General features: G+C 37.1%; 1 protein-coding gene across 3 annotated transcripts in view; it reads left to right on the forward strand.

The window, feature by feature from the left end:
• Positions 1-18,336, forward strand: part of tnrc6c1 (trinucleotide repeat containing adaptor 6C1) — a 63,087-nt gene that overhangs the window by 8,683 nt on the left and 36,068 nt on the right. For all 3 annotated transcript variants that reach the window (XM_082180073.1, XM_082180072.1, XM_082180074.1), the window contains exons 2-3: positions 11,768-11,870; positions 12,392-12,413. In XM_082180073.1, the coding sequence (XP_082036199.1) occupies positions 11,808-11,870; positions 12,392-12,413 (85 nt within the window). In that variant the 5' untranslated portion in view covers positions 11,768-11,807. The remainder of the gene's footprint in view (positions 1-11,767; positions 11,871-12,391; positions 12,414-18,336) is intronic.

The raw sequence follows: 18,336 nt of genomic DNA on the forward strand, positions 1-18,336 counted from the left end.
CATACTCTGTTGTACATAAAAACAACTGAATAAGAGATAATGGTGAAGATAGGATGAGGAATTGTGAGATCAAAATAACCAATTTTTCCCATTGCTGAGCAAAGGCTCCATTAACAAAATGCATTCAAAGATTTCTTTTCACTGTGGTTCACTTTATGTTTGAAGAGCTATTGTGGTTAATCTTTTCTCTTTGTAGACTGTTTCCTTCCTGAAAGCTTGCGCTGATTTCAGTCAACATGCTCTTATGGCAGACTCCAGTCACATGGAAACACAGTATCCGATCGAGCGACATGTATCTGAATGAAGTTTTCCTTGACACATGTATGTATCATAAACAAAGCATGACAGCTGTCACTACAGCTCATGTCAGTGCACGGCAGAAGTCTTTTCTCTACCATGTGCTATTGGCCAGAGCTCTTCATTGTTTTATTTACAAATGTGACCAGAGGATTTCTGTCATTTATGGTCTAGGACCACATTTTAGTTAAGATGAACAGATTTGTTTTGAGTACTGATGCATTTTTTCTTTTAGAGACACTTAATGCATCTTAGAATTTAATTTTAGAACATGTATTGATCTGCAGAGCATGACATTGTGGTTTGTTTTATACTTGAAAGTGTACAATGACCTGTCTGATACCATTGCCATATGAAAACGCTAAATGCTATGGACCAATCAGAATGAAGTATTCCAAATAGCCATGGGTAAGTTTTTGGAGGCTTAAGAGGAAGCTCTGATTGCCTCTGTGGGCTTCTTCACAAAACTATTATGGCAGCACATTCTCATGTTTCCAATGAAAGTGCAACACAGGCGGCTTGTAGTTAATTGCTCATTTGAATCTATAAAAGAAGCCAATTATGGTTATGTGTGTTGTAAATCTGATTAACCTTTCTACGCTGCTCCCCTAATGCCATGGAGACCACAAAGGTATAATGCTTGTTCAACAAGCGTGCGTGATTACAAGCTAAGTAAAGCTAACCAGTGCTGATGTATCTAAAATAAACATCAGCATATGAGCTGAAGAACTGAGATGGATTTTTTGGTAGCTTGACAGTTATGGACAGGCCTAAATGGACTTAAATCTTTCAAATCTTTAATAATATAACTTTTATGTATAATAATATGTATTTATCTATGTAATTATACATAATGTAAACAGGGTAAATGCTAAACAGAGATGCAAATTCTGAACTTTTATTGGACATATTTAAATTAAGAAGGAAAAAACAGGTGCAAAAGATGTGAACTTTGAATTATGGACATTCAAATTACAATTACAAATTAGTGTTGTTATTTTTAAATAAAATGAAAACTTAAACGTTAACTCAAACAAAGCTGAAATTAAATTAAATATAAATGTTAGATGGAAAACTTAAACTTATTTAATTTAGTTGACAACGTTTCAAAATTTACTAAATTACTAAAAACAAAAATTTAAATAAAAATTAATTAAATTAAGAAAATGACAAAAGCACAACAAAATTACTAAAAATGAAAACTAAATGAAAATAAAGTCTAATTCAAAATATGAATAAATACTATAATATATAAATAATAATAACGCTGTTATTCCATATTGACCTGATTCTGGTTAATAAATTAATAAATGGCTTGTTACCACTGTTTTGTATAATTGATCTGGCTTCTTTTAACACAATTGAACAATATTCTTCTTTGAATGTGACAGCTATGCTCTAATTTCAACATTTCACTTGGACATTGTAATTTGTGATGCAGCATGCAAAGCCTGATCCTGCTCCATCTCCTGCCATTATCCATTAAATGATCTCAAGGGATATTAATAAAACTCAGAAATGCCCTGCCCATAACTGTGGCAACCTGAACATTGGTCTGTAAATCAACACACATTCCCGATGCACGTACACACTAAAAGTAATTATATTATTGTCTTGAGTTGCTCCCACAAGACATGACTTTTCAGTGCCTGCATGGGTGAAGTCTGGGTTGCCTCCTTTGCAACTCTGAGATGTTGCTCCTGTGCTGAAGAGGTGACGCGGTGAATAATGAATCTGAATTATCACGACAAGCGAGATTAATTGCCATAAGCTGTGATTAGCCCTCCCTGCCAAGCTGATCTTTTATGCCTCTATACGTACTTCATCATTAAACACACTCAGTAATCACGTTTCTCCTCTGCCACCACATTACATATCTCAGCCGTAATCCATATGCAGATGACATTAGGGCGGATTGTTATTTAATTGGCCCCTTGAAGGTCTGTCAGAACGTCTTTATCTGCGAGCCCTTGTCTTTTAACTAAAGCGACCCAGCCATCCTCTCAGATTCATCTGGCCAACAGAAGTGCTCTGGCTGTCATTGGGTGGATGAATGCTAATGAGAGCGAGAAAGATGAGTCCTTAGTGAGATCGGGTTTTGGCTCATTGCTCAGCAAAATGTTTGGCCAGATCATATTTGTCTTTCCCAGTCTATGCGATAAAGCTGTAAGCTGGAATGGGACAGAGGCGGATCAGTGTTGCAGTGTGAAAATGTCCCCCTGGGAGGAGACCATATACTTACATGCTACACTTTTAAGCCTATATTTCAGCCATGTTTGAAAGCCATGCTTGATAACAGGCATGTGTCCCAAATCGTGGAATCACAGCTTCTGTGAGGAAACTTTCTTTAATGCATCTCAAGAAGATTAAAATAAGTTCAGCAGACAAATAACATTTCAGAGATGTAAAAACAACTGTTGCAGACAAAATGTGTTAAACAGTCCATGTTCTCTATTTAGAGATAATTACTAAAGTGGTGTAAATAAATACAGAATATCTCATACACAAAATTACATATAGGCCTACAATACACAAAATAGCATATTTTAATTGTAACAACGATCAAACTCTGTAAATCACCATGGAGCACACCTCATTTTAAAACAGTAATTGTTTTGGTTTTGATGTTTGTTAGAGAAAAAAGTGCACTTAGTTAACAGCTGGTGAGTCAGTCAAGATGTGTCAGTCCAGAGGGTATTTTAGCAGCCCCCCAAAACAGGAATGTCTGAAAGCCACCGTCTCTGTCAGCGAATGATTGTATGTTCATTTGTTTTTAGTTTTCAGTTAACAAGTTAGTTCATTTTTAAGAGATGATTGCCAAGTGATGTCTAGTGGTTTGTTGAAATCGCGCCCCCTGCTGGTGGAACGATGTCTAAAAAATACATATTTAATGTGCTACGTTAAACCTTGTAACTAAAATGGATGCTAGAACAACTATGGTTTTGTATATTTTTAGGTATTGCTGAGAAAGCCCGATTAATGATTAATCAAATGAGAGAAACACAAGGGATCGGATGGCTGGGTATATATGAGTTTGTGTTGTTGGGGGAGGGAAGAGGTAGTTCCTCGACCCTCGTTGTCATAGCAACAGTAAAGGTGGAGCGATATTTTAACATAGGGGTTGGATTGTTTGTTAGTTGAAGTCACGTGACGTGCCTCTGGGGAATGGGGGCACTTCCTGTTTTACTCTACTGAGACTTGAGCCGCTGTTGTCAGTTTCAACAAAATGGCTGCTGGAGCGCCACAAACGAAAATCCAGTGAACGCTTCACGTCAGTGCAGTATCATTTTAAATGGATGCATTGGAATTTCCCTACCTTCTGAGCATCGGGACATTTACTCGTGTGGACTCGTTTACATACGCATTAGCGAACTGAAGGCATGCTGAAATATTTCCCTTTACGCACTTTATACACTCCCAAAAAAATTACAAAAGCTCAAACTGCCAGTGTGCGCGCGTCTGTGTGGGTGCGCGCGTCTGTAGCTGCTCCTAAACTCGTCGTAATGTTAAAGCTGATCAACCTTAAGCTGTCTTGCTGACGTGCAAAATTGTCTTTTTCACTGTTTGCGCTGGCGTTTCCTTCGCATCTGGATAAATTCCCCTGCATTTTGAGAGGTGAATTCCTCAACTGGAAAGCCAGGCTCGCCATTGCAGCTCACTGCAGGAGCGGGTGTCCTGTGTGTGACTGTCCTGACTGCGACTGAATAATATCTGATCTGTGTCAGTACGGGTATCGACAACACCATGCAGCTCATGCATCACATCTGAATGCATCACATCTGAACAGCAGACCGCAGTTGCTCCGTCTGCAAAAAAAAAAAAAAAAAAAAAAAGGTAAGACAAGACATTTTTTAAAATGGTTATAATATTTAGGTGGGCGGGGTGTGAAATTTTTTAGTATACAGTGATATTGCGTCATTTTAGGAATTTATTTTGAGCTGTTTTGTTTCTGACAGACAGACAGTGACATTGAGAGGGACGCAGAATGAGTGAAATCACTAAAACCAGGCATACTGTGTTCAAACGCTCGCCGATAAGGGTATTTAACACCATGCACGGTCTTTTTTGTTTTGATTGTTAGAAATAGCTTTCGTACGCAAATGTTTACTTCCCCGAACATCAACATTTGCCCATTTTCTAAACAGAGGCGAGATAAGCCTTATTTCTTATCGGATTCCAGTTGATTTTTTGATACATACGCTCGCGTAATGTCTGGCAATGTGATATATTTTATGATTTGCCCGTTGTTGCGTTTACTTAACGCTAGAGTTTGACGCTCGAATGGTGTGTTTTGTAAATATGTGTCCAGGATTTGCGGGGAGTCCTGACTTCTGTCACGTCGATTTGATGATAAAATGTTAGCTAAGGCAACTCGTTACGTTTTTTGTTTGTTTGTTTTACATTATATTGTTATGGAGAATCATGTTACAGTCTTTCTGCAATGACGTTAACCCTGGACGATGAACGATAGAGAAAGAACCGCTGTGGTGTTTATATTTTCATGGGGTTTGGATTAGAAATATCTCACGAAGAAGCTACTTTTATTTCTGGTCGTATTCAGATTGCTCAAGTTCCTTGAAGCTTTAAAGTTTTTTTTCTTTCTTCTTTTTCTGGGGAGAATTCGAGAGGTTTTATTCTCGAAATCATGTTTACCAATTGAGAGTAACGTAAATTGTTTACAAAAATTGGTGATAGGCTAGTTTCCGTCAAAATGTCAGTTATTGTACGTTATTGTTACTACTTTGAAATAAGTAAATTCACAAGAAATATCGTAAGCTGCCAGAATCTTCCTGTCACTATTTATTTATTTATTTATTTATTTATTTTACGCGAGATTACTACTATTACCATCGTTTTGTTTTGGTAGCGATTACCGATTTACACTGACACTATGGTTACCATGGTAAAATTTCGCAAGCACACTTGTACTGTTTTTGGCTGTGCATGATAAGGCTACTGAGGACAGCACTCATGCCAAACATACCCATGACTGTTCCTGTGGTGGTGCAGTTGCTAATTTGGCAGGGAAGTTTCAGCTCCCCTCGCAGGGTCAGGGTCCCCCTGTCAGAGCCAGACCTTTGAAAAGGGCTGTGTGTTTTCCAGGAGTGAAAAAGGGTCAGACAAAAAGAGGCCACTTAATGCTCAGATTACCATAAAGCTTAGGTCACATTGCCCCTCTCAGCTTGTTCTTATAAAGCCTTACCAGCATTACTGTGGCTTGGGATTTGCACCATGTGGCTTCATGTTTGGTCATTTGTCGCTGTTGGTTATTGAAGTGGAATCATTGTTGCTGAGTCTGGTGCATGATTCCCCTATGAACCTTAGTTCCTTTACTGTGGCTTTTTGAGCAAGACCATAGTAACCACAGATAAAACCATGGATTCTGTGATATTTCCATAGTAAGGTCAATGTTAGGGTTAACTGGTTTTTGTAAAATGAAATTATAACTAATAGTAATTGTTGTAAATGATTAAAATAAAATGTTTGATTCAACAACTTGGCTGGATTACATGCAGGTGTTTATCTCTTTGCCTATATCCTGCGAACAACTGCCATTTTCTGTTTTGTGTGTGTGTTTTATTTTCTTGTATACACATTTTACAACTGCATGCAACTATGTTGCTATTTTCTACACTTGGTGATTTGGCACATGTATCAGTTTAGCATCTGTATTCTAATCTAAAATAGAGGCTCCCATCTGAGCTCGTCACAGTCACTGGTATCAGACCAGTAATGCTATAGGTAAGGTTTTGTAGCTGAATGATTATGTCCCATTATTTCCCACAGTCCTTTCACTTTGAAACATTTTTTTTTTTTTTTTTTAAGTATAACCCAACCTGGGTTATCATTTTATTTGTTTGGTCCGATAACCAACAGCTGTCATTCCTAAAGTTAGATTTATGCTGATCTCTGAAGATTGTGACCGGATCTGTGTCCCACTGACCCTCATAGGACTTGTTCATCATAATAGATGATATTGATGTCAAGATATTTCTTTCATATCTTAATTATGTAAGCCTCTGGAAATGAGATTAAGTTTCTTGAGACTTTATCTATGTTATGAATAGCTGTCATAATGTGTTTTGCATGCTTTGTTCTATGCTGTTTTCTCCATTCACACAGGTCTGATGTGTGGAGGTTGAGTTTTTTAAATCTTCAGGATGTGTTTTTGGCATGCCAAGAGCTTTACATTCTTTTTTTGATTAGTTGAAAAGCGCAGGCCAAAGGGCAGCTCAGATGAGCCTTTCAAGGGCAAGTTTTCCACTCTGAGACCCACTGTAGCCGTTATCTGAATTCATTAACCTTTTGAAAGGCATTTTTTATTTTAGAATGCCACATTTCACCTGCTTGGTTGACTGCAAAATGGCAGCCTTCAGTTACAGTAAAGGTGTTAAGCCCTTCCTGTTCATCTAGTGATAAGGATGTCTTAATATCACACATTTTAATAACACATAGGGCTGAGAAATGTGGTCTATAACTCTGTACACTGCTCTAGACCAATTGTGAGGTGCTGAAAGTAACAGTTGTTTGATAGTTTATCTGAAATATTTTTAATAATTTCATGGTATTCAGAATATTTGTGGTTTTTCTGGCCACTTAGACAGAAAGAGACCCTCTGACCGACATGTAAAGCGAGCCACAGTTTGTGGTGTTTAGGGGTGAGTAAATCTGAAATGGAAAGATACCACAATAATAGACTGGCACAGATAAATTTGATCTAGATAAGCCGTGATGACAGTCTCCCTGAACTGTTGAAATGTGTTTTGACTTCACGATCAGTGTTTTTGTTTCCCCAATAGTAATATTGATTATTTCACAGGCAGAAAACAAAGCTATATAGTTTGCTTGCTATAAAGTGCCTTAAACAAAACTCTAAATATCTTGTGCTTTCATACACTACCCTACAGAGGTTTTATTTTATTTTATGAAAGACGGATCTTATGCTCATCAAGGCTGCATTTATTTGATCAAAAAGTAATATGTAAATATTTTTAAAAATGTAATTCATTCCAGTGATGTCAAAGCTGAATTTTCAGCATTATTACTCCAGTTTTCAGTCAAATTATCATTCAGAAATGATTCCAAAATGCTGATTTGGTGGTCAATACATTTTTCTTCTTATTATCAATGTTGAAAACCATGATACATTTTTTTCAGGATTTGTTCTATGAAAGCTCAAAAGAACACCATTTATTTGAAATTATATAATTGTTTTTGTAATAATGTGCAAGTCTTTACTGTCACCTTTGATCAATAATAATGCATTCTTGATGAATATATATATTCATTTCTTAAAAAAAAAAAAAAACTGCATAGCAGTCTTATGATTTTCACAAGTTTTGTGTGCAGTATGCAACAGATGTTCAGTAACTGTATTGTGGGAAGTTCGTGGGCACGTCTGGTCCCCAATATACTCATGGCGAAGTTCTTTTTCGTTTGGGGTAAAACGAAGTTCGAAATACTTGTCCAGCGATATGTTGTTATCGAACATCTGACGCCACCCAAACTGCTGAGAGCAACGGTTATATGAATATGTAAATATGTGCTGCGCGCATTCCTCTCGGTAACAAAATAAACACACAACAAAACTAAGAAAACAGCAAACATTTTTTTAAATAAAGCATTAGAAAAGCATCTGATATAGCAATGTGGATATGTTTGCACAAGCTCTGCAATTCTGCACTCTAGTAAAGTCAGTAAAGTTTACATTGCTATATCAGATGCTTTTCTTATGCTTTATTAAAAAAAATGCTTGCTGTTTTCTTAGTTTTGTTTTTTTTTTTTGTTACCGAGAGGAATGCGCGCAGCACATATTTACATATTCATCTATCTGGGTGGCGTCAGATGTTCGATAACAGTATATCGTCACGTATTTCGAACTTGGTTTTACCTCAAAACGAAGAACGAAAAAGAATTTCGCCGTGAGTATGTTGGGGCCTTTAAGCTTTAAAGGGATAGTTCGCTCTTTGAGATATTATGAAGAAAGTTCAATTGGACCCCATTGACTTTCATTGAATAGACAAAAAAAAAAAAAAAAACACAACACAGACATGAGGTTTGATAATAATGATAAATAATGACAATAACATTTTTGGGGTGAACGATCCCTTCAAGGTTTCATAGGTCCAGTGTAATAGGTTGTTTACACGTCACCCTTTTCAACTAAAACCGGAAAACTTTTTATGCGTTTTGGCCATTCATTTACACGACAACGCGTTTTGGGGGACTGAAAACGCAAACTTTTGAAAACAGGTTTCAAAGTACAACCTTTTGAAAATAGTACCATAATTATCTCTGTGTAAACTACAAAAACACACATTTTTGAAAACGGTGACGTCATGTTCTACGTATTACATGGTCAGATAAGGCACATTGTGTTTCTTTACAAAGTGACCTCGTCAACTACTGGCCTGGCTGCAGAATATAGCGTGTTTAATAGTTTTCGCTGATCCGTGTGAACGGGGATCGTTTTGACAATGTAAGCGAAAATCGCAAAGGAAAAACGTTTCCATTTTTAGTACATTGTTGTCATGTAAATGTACCCTGAAGCTCCCGGAAGACTGAAAGAATGAAGAATGAAAAGCCATAGCTGTGTTTGTACTAATCTCGCTAAAATTCGTTTGACAACTTTTTTTTCCCCCTTGATGCATCACTAATAACCTCAGAACTGATCACTCTCAATTTAGTCCCCCGTTACATGAGTTTCCTCTTATGCTAAGTCCATTAGTGTGCTGAACTGTTGGATGTTTTGCATTTTATTGAGACAAATGTGCAGTCGCTGAAAGACCTACGTGATTTGAGTATAATGACAGGGGTCTTTATGGAAGGCATTTGTGTGATCTATTAGGGCAATAAATTGTCAGCAGAGCTTGTGAAAGTGCTTTCATTAGTGACTTTGGAGGAAGATGAAAGTCATCGGACTGCTATGACTGCGAGTCAATCCACCAAAAAGCTATTTTTATATTTGCCCGCCAGGAACTGAACGTATGAAAAATCACCTTTCGCTGTTTTCTATTGGCATTCAGGCTGGCTGAAAGTTTTCTTCTGCTGAATTAAAAAGGTGCCGTACAGATGGTCTGGAATTCATAAAACAGGATTTCACGCCGCACTTTCACCACTGTATAGTTGCCTGTGGAAATAAAATCAGACTCTAAAGGTTCTTTCAACCCGTCTTTTCTTTTGTCTGTTATTTGTTGAGTGCGGTTGGGTGACTAAAGGAGTTTTTCGTGTTATCCAGGGGTTTATTGGCATGTCAGGTCTGGTCTTCTCATATGGCTTGGAAGTTATGGGTTTCTAATGCCTGATTGTGTCTGATGGAGAGGCTGCAGATTTCTTCCTCTGTAGGCTGCTGTTGCTAGCCAGCAGGTTCCCGAGGGCTCTCAGCTCTCTTGTTTGTCTTGCAGCGCTGACATTTTTTGGCTCTGTGCCCAGAGAGCGTCTAGCTATCCCCCCCCCCCCACCACCTCATCTCCGCCGTCTCTTCAACTCGCTCATTTCCCCTCCTTCCTCCACCTACCGCTTTTTCCTACAGTACTTCCTACTGACTTGGACTTGGACCGTATCATAAATACACAAGAGACCAACAATGTAGGCAGTTATGTTGTGGGATGTGTATTTATCTCATTAATTCTGCCCATAATCTCACACACAGGTAAAGGTAAAGCTAAAGCAAAGGTCATTATGGACTGAGACATTTAGACTGATATTTGTTTTCATGTTTTGGCTGATAACCAATAAATAGATGGTATCAAATTCTATACTATTACATTTAAATATATAATTCAAAATAAATCTCTAAAACTGATGTTACTACAAGTGAATTTATGCATCACACAGATATAATGTGCAGTATGAATTATTTAATTTTTTTCGTTTTAGATTTAAGTGGTATTCAATTATCAGTCTTTTTATAAAGCAATTAAATAATCTATTTATACATTTTTGTTATTTGAATTCGCACGGTGACAAAATAAGATATTTGTCAGTGACGCTCGGGATCTGTTGCATTTATTTTGATCTTTAACATTAGATCTTTACAACTTTCCCTTTATTTATACAAAACGAATACTTGAATCCTCCGCAATTGTCTTGTCAGTCATCTTTCCCTACTCTCAACACAAGTGAAATCTGACTCCGGTGTAAGACACTTTCAGTTTATAATTGTAGTGGCCATTGTCCAACTGATATAAATGAGTTTTATTTCTATAAAAAAAGCAAAATGGTATCGATGTACTACATCCGAACACGGTTTAACACCGCTAACGCTGACTACCACAGCAAAATGACTCTGATCATGTGACACTGAAGACTGGAGTAATGCTGAAAAATCACCTCTGCCGTCACTGGAATAAATGACATTTTTAAATGTATTCAAATACAAGTCTGTTATATTAAATTGTAATATGTCACTCTTTTACTGTATTTTGATCAAATAAATGCTGCCTAGTTAAACATAAGAGACTTCTTTCAAAAATATTTGAGAAGATAATGACGTTTGAACAGTAGTGTATCAGTTGATATATGACGACCACCTGTATGGTGCCAATATACCGTGCATCTCTCGTTTCAAATATTTATTTAGTGATTATTAGAGAAGAAGAGCCATTCATAGGCTTCCATCAATCTTTTTTTGGTGCATCTGGTTCATGTCACATTTGTTTATCTGTGATTCATCCACTCAGGCAGAGTTTACTGAAAACAGGTGGTATACAACGAACAAAGTTCAAAGTCAATGTTTTTATTCCTAAAAGAAATGTTCCTCTAAATCCCAAGCACATCCTTTTTCCTGTGAATTTCTTGTTAACATTCTTTTCTGACTATTGTTAACATAAGCGCAAACAGTCAGACCAGCTCTAATACCTTTGAGCTTTGTTCACAGATGGGAATTTTTTTTTACTTGATGCAGCTGCTTTCATTTATTTGTGCAAATCTAGTTTAAATCAGTGATTTCTGCTTTTCGTCTCCATGCAGGTTGGTCTGTATTATCTAATGAATGGTGTTTTTCTCAATACTAGAGGAGAGTCTGTCTTTTGTTTTAAGTATTTTATCTTTGATGGCTCAGACTTATGGTGGTAAACCAGATTTTTGTAAATGTAAGCCACACTAAGTTTATTACATTTGTGGGTTCACTTTCTTCATTAACAGACATGGAATATTTTGTTTGTTCTTTCTTTTCTTTTTCTTTTTTTAAATCAGCTACTGTATAACGTAAAAAAAAAATGCATACTTATGTTCTTTTAGGTTTTAGATCATATTCCAATTAGTACTGCCCTTGGTTCTGTGGGTAGTAATATTAAAGTAATAAATTTGAAAATATCATATTTGCTAAAAATTGTATCTTAAAATGTTCTATTAGAAATACGACATTATAAATGTTGTTTATAATATGTTTGGGAGTTATTTTGTTAATTGTCTCTATTTGTTTTTAAAGATTAGGACCAAAATAACTCACAACTGATCTTTTTCACAGCCTTGGGACAAAACACGTCACACAAAAGGAGAACCATTTGATGGAAGAAAAGAAAAAGAAAAAGCAAGAGGAAAAGAAAAAGAAGGAAGCTGCTCAGAAAAAGGTGAGGGCTTCTTTCCTATGACCTACAAGCTTTCACCTAGAATCTTTTGCTTGCGTCCTCATGAAAGCTGCTTAGCGGACACCTTACTGAGTCTGTCATAAGCTTCTGAGACATCTTTACCAACGTAAAGCACAGGTACCAAACTGAAGACCTAGAGCTCACAACAACCTGTGTAATGTCTGCTTGTGAAACTCTATTCAAACACAGATAGATATTAGGCTATGCGTCTCACTTCTTAGACATCATGGAGTTACAAAGTGGGTACATTTACTAATGTCTCATTCACGTCCTGCTGCTCTTTAGATTGATTTAGCACATCCAGCTTGATCTCTATTTAGCATAATACTGAAGCAGATATCCATTATAATCCATCTTACATGTTCCAAGATTTATGGTCCACTAGTCATTTGTAGTGTTTTTATTTTTGTTCCAGAAGCGACACGTTTTTTGTTATAAAGCTTTTGTACACTAGACCTGTGAAAGTGTTCATCTCTCAGTCTACCTTTATTCTTTCTTTACAGGCTGCTGAACAGAAAACCAAAGGTCAGTTATGATTCTCTTTGCAGTGCTGCATTAAAGCATGTTAAAAGTGTTTCTTTTTCAAGGATCTTCTCCATTCAGATATGATATGATTGACAAGATACCACATGCATCTTGTCAAACACCTCTAGAGTGGCAAAACCTACGTTGCATGTGCTGCAGAAATTTGTAGTTTGTGTAAAGATTTAAATAGTTTTCACATAGAAAGTATTAAAATCTTATTTTGTTTATTTTGCTCCTTTTGTGGCGTATCATAGTAGATTATCAAATTATGAATTTTCATATTTTTAGATCAAATCTTGTTTTATATCTGTGTCTGGGACCAGTATAAAACAATAGAATATGTGCATAAATGGTGTTTGCAAAGTAGCCAAATAAATGGAGATATGGAGAAAAGCCTAACAATTTTACAAAAAGAAGCAAGCTGAAAAAAAGTGCTTGTAGGTGAAGAAACACCCATTCATTCAAAGGTATCTTTTCTATGTTAGTCTGGTTGTTAGTACGTCCTGGGTAAATCCGTGTTTAAGCAGCAGATCTTAGATTGACAGGAGAAGTGAGAGGGACAGCACTGCAGGAGAGGAGGTTATGTGCTGACATGTTTGGTTCTGGTCTCCTCACCCCATAGGCCAGGTCACGCCGCCTTCATTGAGAGGGGTGAGGTATGAGGTCATTGAGAGGGGTGAGGTATGAGGCAGTACATTTTAGACTGCAGAAAGGGCTTTTTCAGGGTTGTCATGGGGCAGATGGGAGAGGGGCTTATGTCATGTGAGGGATAGACAGTCATAAATCTCATTAGAGCATCTGCTAATGCTGGAACTCTCAAACATCAGACTTAACGTAGGAGGGAATGCTGGTTTAGTGCGCACAGGAAACTTGCGTTGCAAAATATTCTGGAGAATTGAGTCGCAAAGCAATTTCTTCTCCACTTTCATCCCCCGAATTTCTGTATCACTGCGTGAGTCAGTGTTTAGAATCTCTTGTTTCTTTAATCGGGGTACACTAGGGGCATTCGTGGAGCTTTGCTAATTAGATCTAATCTGATTTTGCTTTGTTTCACATCTTTCTTTATCCCCTCTTGCGCCATGGTACCTAAGGACACACATTATCTGCAGCTGATAAGGATATGTCTGTTCCTTCCGCCTGTTAGATCTTCTTGAATTTGGCTGACCTGTTTCTGGGTGGCTCGACATGTGTGTTAGATTTCTTCTGTGTAAACTAAAGTAAGATGGACCGTTTGTTGAAGGTGATAGTGTAGTATAACCCTCCTGGATCGATGTTGACCTTTTTATTGCCTAAGCCTTCTAAATGCTTTAGCCAAGATACTGTCTTCGTGACTGATCTTTTATAGTCTGACAAATGTGATACAAACAAGTAGATAAAGTGATGTTTGAACCACCCCAACATATTTTCCTTGTAATTTGGCTTTTGTTGATGAAGTTGTATGTTTATGGTAAGGATGTGCACAATTTAGTGGGTTGTTTGAAAAACTAGTTGGTCTTGAAAGGATATTTCACCCAAAAATGAAAATTCTGTCATGATTTGGTCTTGAAAGGATAATTCACCCAAAAATGAAAATTCTGTCATGATTTAGTCTCTTATGTTGTTCGAAAAACTTTATGAAAAACTTTTTTTTCTGTGGAACTTAAAAGATAAAAAAAAAAAAATGTCTTTGTGTTTTTTCGTCAATGGTCACAAGAACTGTTTGGTTACCAACATTCTTCACAATATTTCCAGAAAGAAAGTCATACAGGTTTGTAACAACATGAGAGTGAGTGAATGATGACAGAATTGTATTTTTTGGGGAGTGTACTGTCACTTTAAGGAAGCTATTTATAACTAGGCTGGTTTAGGGCATGCCCATCAAATGCCAGTGTGAATGCCAATGTTTAGATGCTAATCGCAGTTGTTCAGTGTGGTAACTGACAGGTATTCATCCAACAAAATGACTAAATTATGCAACCTTTAGTGCACAAAATTGTCAGTCATTATAAAAACAGAGACCTACGCATGAATAACAGCAAGCGATTTGAAGACTGACAATTATTGTCTTGAGTTCTGAAGTTTGATGGCTGGACACAACTTCTGTTATTCTTTCAGCATGCTAAAACGCTCTCTGAGAAGTGCTCTCTGTGTCCCCTTTAAAGCCCTGCCACTATAAATAATAAAGCTAAAGAAAAAGAAAAAAAAGAGTTGACCCCACTTATCGCCTACTATTTGACCACTCTGACCACAAAAATCCACTTAAAATGATTTGAGCTTGCCGTGCCTTGCCTTAGTAACAAGTATATTGAATATGTTCCAATGCCAACAATATGTTCTGTGAATTCTGAAAGGACATTTTAAATTCAGCATAATGCCACCTAAAGATCATTTGTATCATTAGAGAAAGGTGAAGGTGAGCTCTGAGGCATGAATCTCTAAAGAGACTTGTGGAGGAAGCAGTGATGACTTCAAGACCAACTTTCTCTTTTCAAGAGAGGCCCAGGAGGGGCTATACACACATGCACACAACCTGGAGAGATTCACAGGGAAGTGCTTTTGCCAAACCGACAGAGTATTTTTGTGGAATGAGAGAGAGAAAAAGAAGTACAGGAAAAAAAGTTGGAAAACGCTGTAGGTGTCTGTGTCAATGGAGGAAGGGAGCAGTGGAACTGTGTGAAAGAAAGTGTGAGAGCCTGCTTAAGTTTCCTGTCAGCTCAAGTCTTTTGGTTTTGGCCGCAGAGAAGCTCAAAGGCCTCTGAAGATTTTTAGACAACTGAAAAAACAACCATCCCCCTTTTCCCCCCTCCAATCTCTTTCTTTCCCTTTCACTTTCTAACTCATTCTCTTAAACTTAATTTGCATATGCGCACACATAGGCGCATACCTCAAGGACTAATCAGATTTGCTGCTGATTGTTAATGTGCTAAACCAGATTCCTGTTGTTTCTGCTCTTGTTTCAGTTCAGGCCTTTTTTTCCCCTTCAGCCACAGAAACTTTCTGTTTTGCTCACTTGGTCCAGTTTCCCTTAAGATAGTTTCAACCCCAGAAAGAACGTCTATGACCCATTTAACTTTGTATTGTGTATTGCATGTAAAAATAATTACCAGTTATTGCAATCAATGGTTCCAGTTAGAACTATTTTATATATATATATATATATATATAATGTAATATAAAAAAATATATATAATTATTCATTTCTTATTTTAAATAAGTTTTGTATCATTGTTTTATTATTAGACTTTTTAATGAAGTTCAATAATTTTACTAAATCTGAATTAAGTCAATAAAATAACCACACTTTTTTTCTTTTTTTTTAACACACAAAATTTGGACAGAAAATAGGCCTATATTAAAATATTAAATATCAATATATTAATACGAAACAAGCCTACTACAGAGAAATTTCATGGCGGCATGTTATACGCTGATTTCACGCAGCCGCCATTTTGAAATCGAAAGTGAGGCTCCGGTGGGAAGAACCCCGGAAGTAAAGATAAACAACAATGCCTTGGATTACCAACCTGAAGCTGCTGCCGCGATTTACACTATTGGATGTTAATATCCAATATAGGATATGTATATAGTTCATTCCTGCTTCGTTTTTTACATTCTGAATTATATATAAAAAATTAATTTTATTTATAAATGAATTTCACTGTATATAGTCTAAAGTATGAAAGAAATGTTTGTACATTTTTAGAATTGACACAACATCATTAAACACAACAATACGCTATCACATTCACGACTCTCCTGTGATTAAAGGCGACACTTCCGGTTTTCTTCCCACCGGAGCCTCGCTTTCGATTTCAAAATAACGGCTGCGTGAAATCAGCGTATTTGAGCGGACTTTGCTTTTCACTCTTGCGCGTGAGAGTGAAACCTGGTCGTTGAACACTGAGGGGCAAAGCAGCATATTTTTGGCTCATATGTTTGTCCATTTCTGTCTTTCGGTCAATATTTCGGTGCATCCCTAGTTATAAATGCAATATATCCTGAAAAGGATCTCGGTGCGGTGCTCCTGCTGACTGGCACATTGTCAAAGTGTGTGCACAGAACGCTGCCTCTCTCAGAAGGAGACTTGCGAATTTTGGGACATACTCGGTGTTAAAAAGTGTTAAGCACATTAAGCAGTGAAAAATAACTCCATGTGGTGCACGCACTGACTGACACGCAAGCGTAAGCGCGAGCACAGAAAGCCGCTTCTCTCAGCATGTGATCGCAAATTCAGTTCTCGTTCACATCTTATTACACTTGAATGGTCGAATACACACACAATTATGTCAAAATGCTCATCCTGTGGAAACATTATGTAAACACAGCCGGTTATGTCTCAAGTAAAAGTAAACAGATGGGTGTAAACCGGATGTGTATCAGTATAATGGATCCGTGCGTTTGGTCCTAAAGTGACAGCAGCCTGTTCAATTTCTAAGAGTTTCTATCAGTTATTTGGGAAATAAAGTTTTGTGTTGGCAAGTATTTTTAAGAACTAGATGCTGTATTTTGCGAAGGTTTGCACGGTTCAGGTCATCAAATCTTAAAATATACTAAACAACATATTCTCAATCACAAGTGTATATTATACTTTTTCTGTGGAGTAATATCTGTAAAAAATATATATATTTGGTTGAACCATTATAAGCATATTTTCTTAGAATTGTACCTCATCTTGTAGAGAAACGCATTGATCATGGGTCTAAAATAGGTATAAAATATAACCTGTAGTAGTTGAGAGTTGCCAAATAAATGTAATTTTGTCAAATATTCTTCATAATATTTCACTGAGACTGCTGCTGTATTTTATTGTAGTGATTTTAGATTGTCTTGTTTCTAAACATCAGGAAAGCTTGATCTTGATCTGAAACTGTTGTTCAGACAGCCCTGCTTATCTTAAGGCCCTTTCATACCAATGACTGTTAAGATTACTGTAACTATAACGTTTTAAATATTGATAATGACACAGAGGAGCAATATTGTTAGAACTACTTTCAGAATTATTTATTTTTCAGCTTATGAACGATAAAAACATTAACAGTCAATCAGAATCCACCTGACTTTAAAGAGCGAGGGCATTTAAAGCGGCAGATGATGTAACCGCAGCACACACTTATAATGAACAGAACGTTATCGTACGATATTTATTGTTATTGTTATCATTCTTGGTGTAAACAATCCTTAAGTCTGTTTGATATGGTGGTCAGGGGCAGTTGTATAGGGGTCTATGTCAGGCTGAATGGCTCACACAGGTTTTCGGTTAACACCTGCTCTACTTTAAGAACCTGCTCATTACAGCTCCTTCCTATGCCATATTTGCAGAGTTAGGACATCGTTAATTACTGCTAATGACTCAGTCTGGCTGTTCGTCCTTGAGTTCCTCAGTTCGTAAGGAGTTTGATCCCCTGAGACCTTGGCATTCACTGTATGAGCACAGTACAGGCTGCCTCTCCATGAGTTCTTACCCAGACATCCTATCTGAGAGGGCAGCCGCTACCCACTGTGAGCATGCAGGGCAGCGAGCAGAAGGATGACTCATGGCTTAGTGGAGCATGCTTTTTTGGATGTTTCATTGTTTTAAGCTCTGAACTTGCTTTTTAGAAATTCACTTTTGTTGTAACTAAAACATCTCGTGGCAGTAACACAGACACCAAACTTGAGTCTGGAAAAGTATGGAATTTTGAAGCGTGTAGGAATCCTGTATATATAAATGAAAATATTATCTAATATTCTCCTTTTAAATTCTGTCCAATTTGAGTGTATATTTGAACTTCACCTTCATGACATGTAGTTTTCTGTGGGTTGCTTTGACTCCTATGGTGAGATTGTGGAGATGTTTGCTTTTTTCAGATCATGAAAAAATGTGCTGAGTATGTTGAAGTCCTGTAAAATGTGTGCTGTGCCAACTTTTGTCACCGTCAAAGTCTCTTCTTTGTAATGGCTGGCA

This window comes from Leuciscus leuciscus (assembly GCF_965113295.1).
Source record: "Leuciscus leuciscus genome assembly, chromosome: 1".
Lineage (NCBI taxonomy): Eukaryota > Metazoa > Chordata > Actinopteri > Cypriniformes > Leuciscidae > Leuciscus > Leuciscus leuciscus.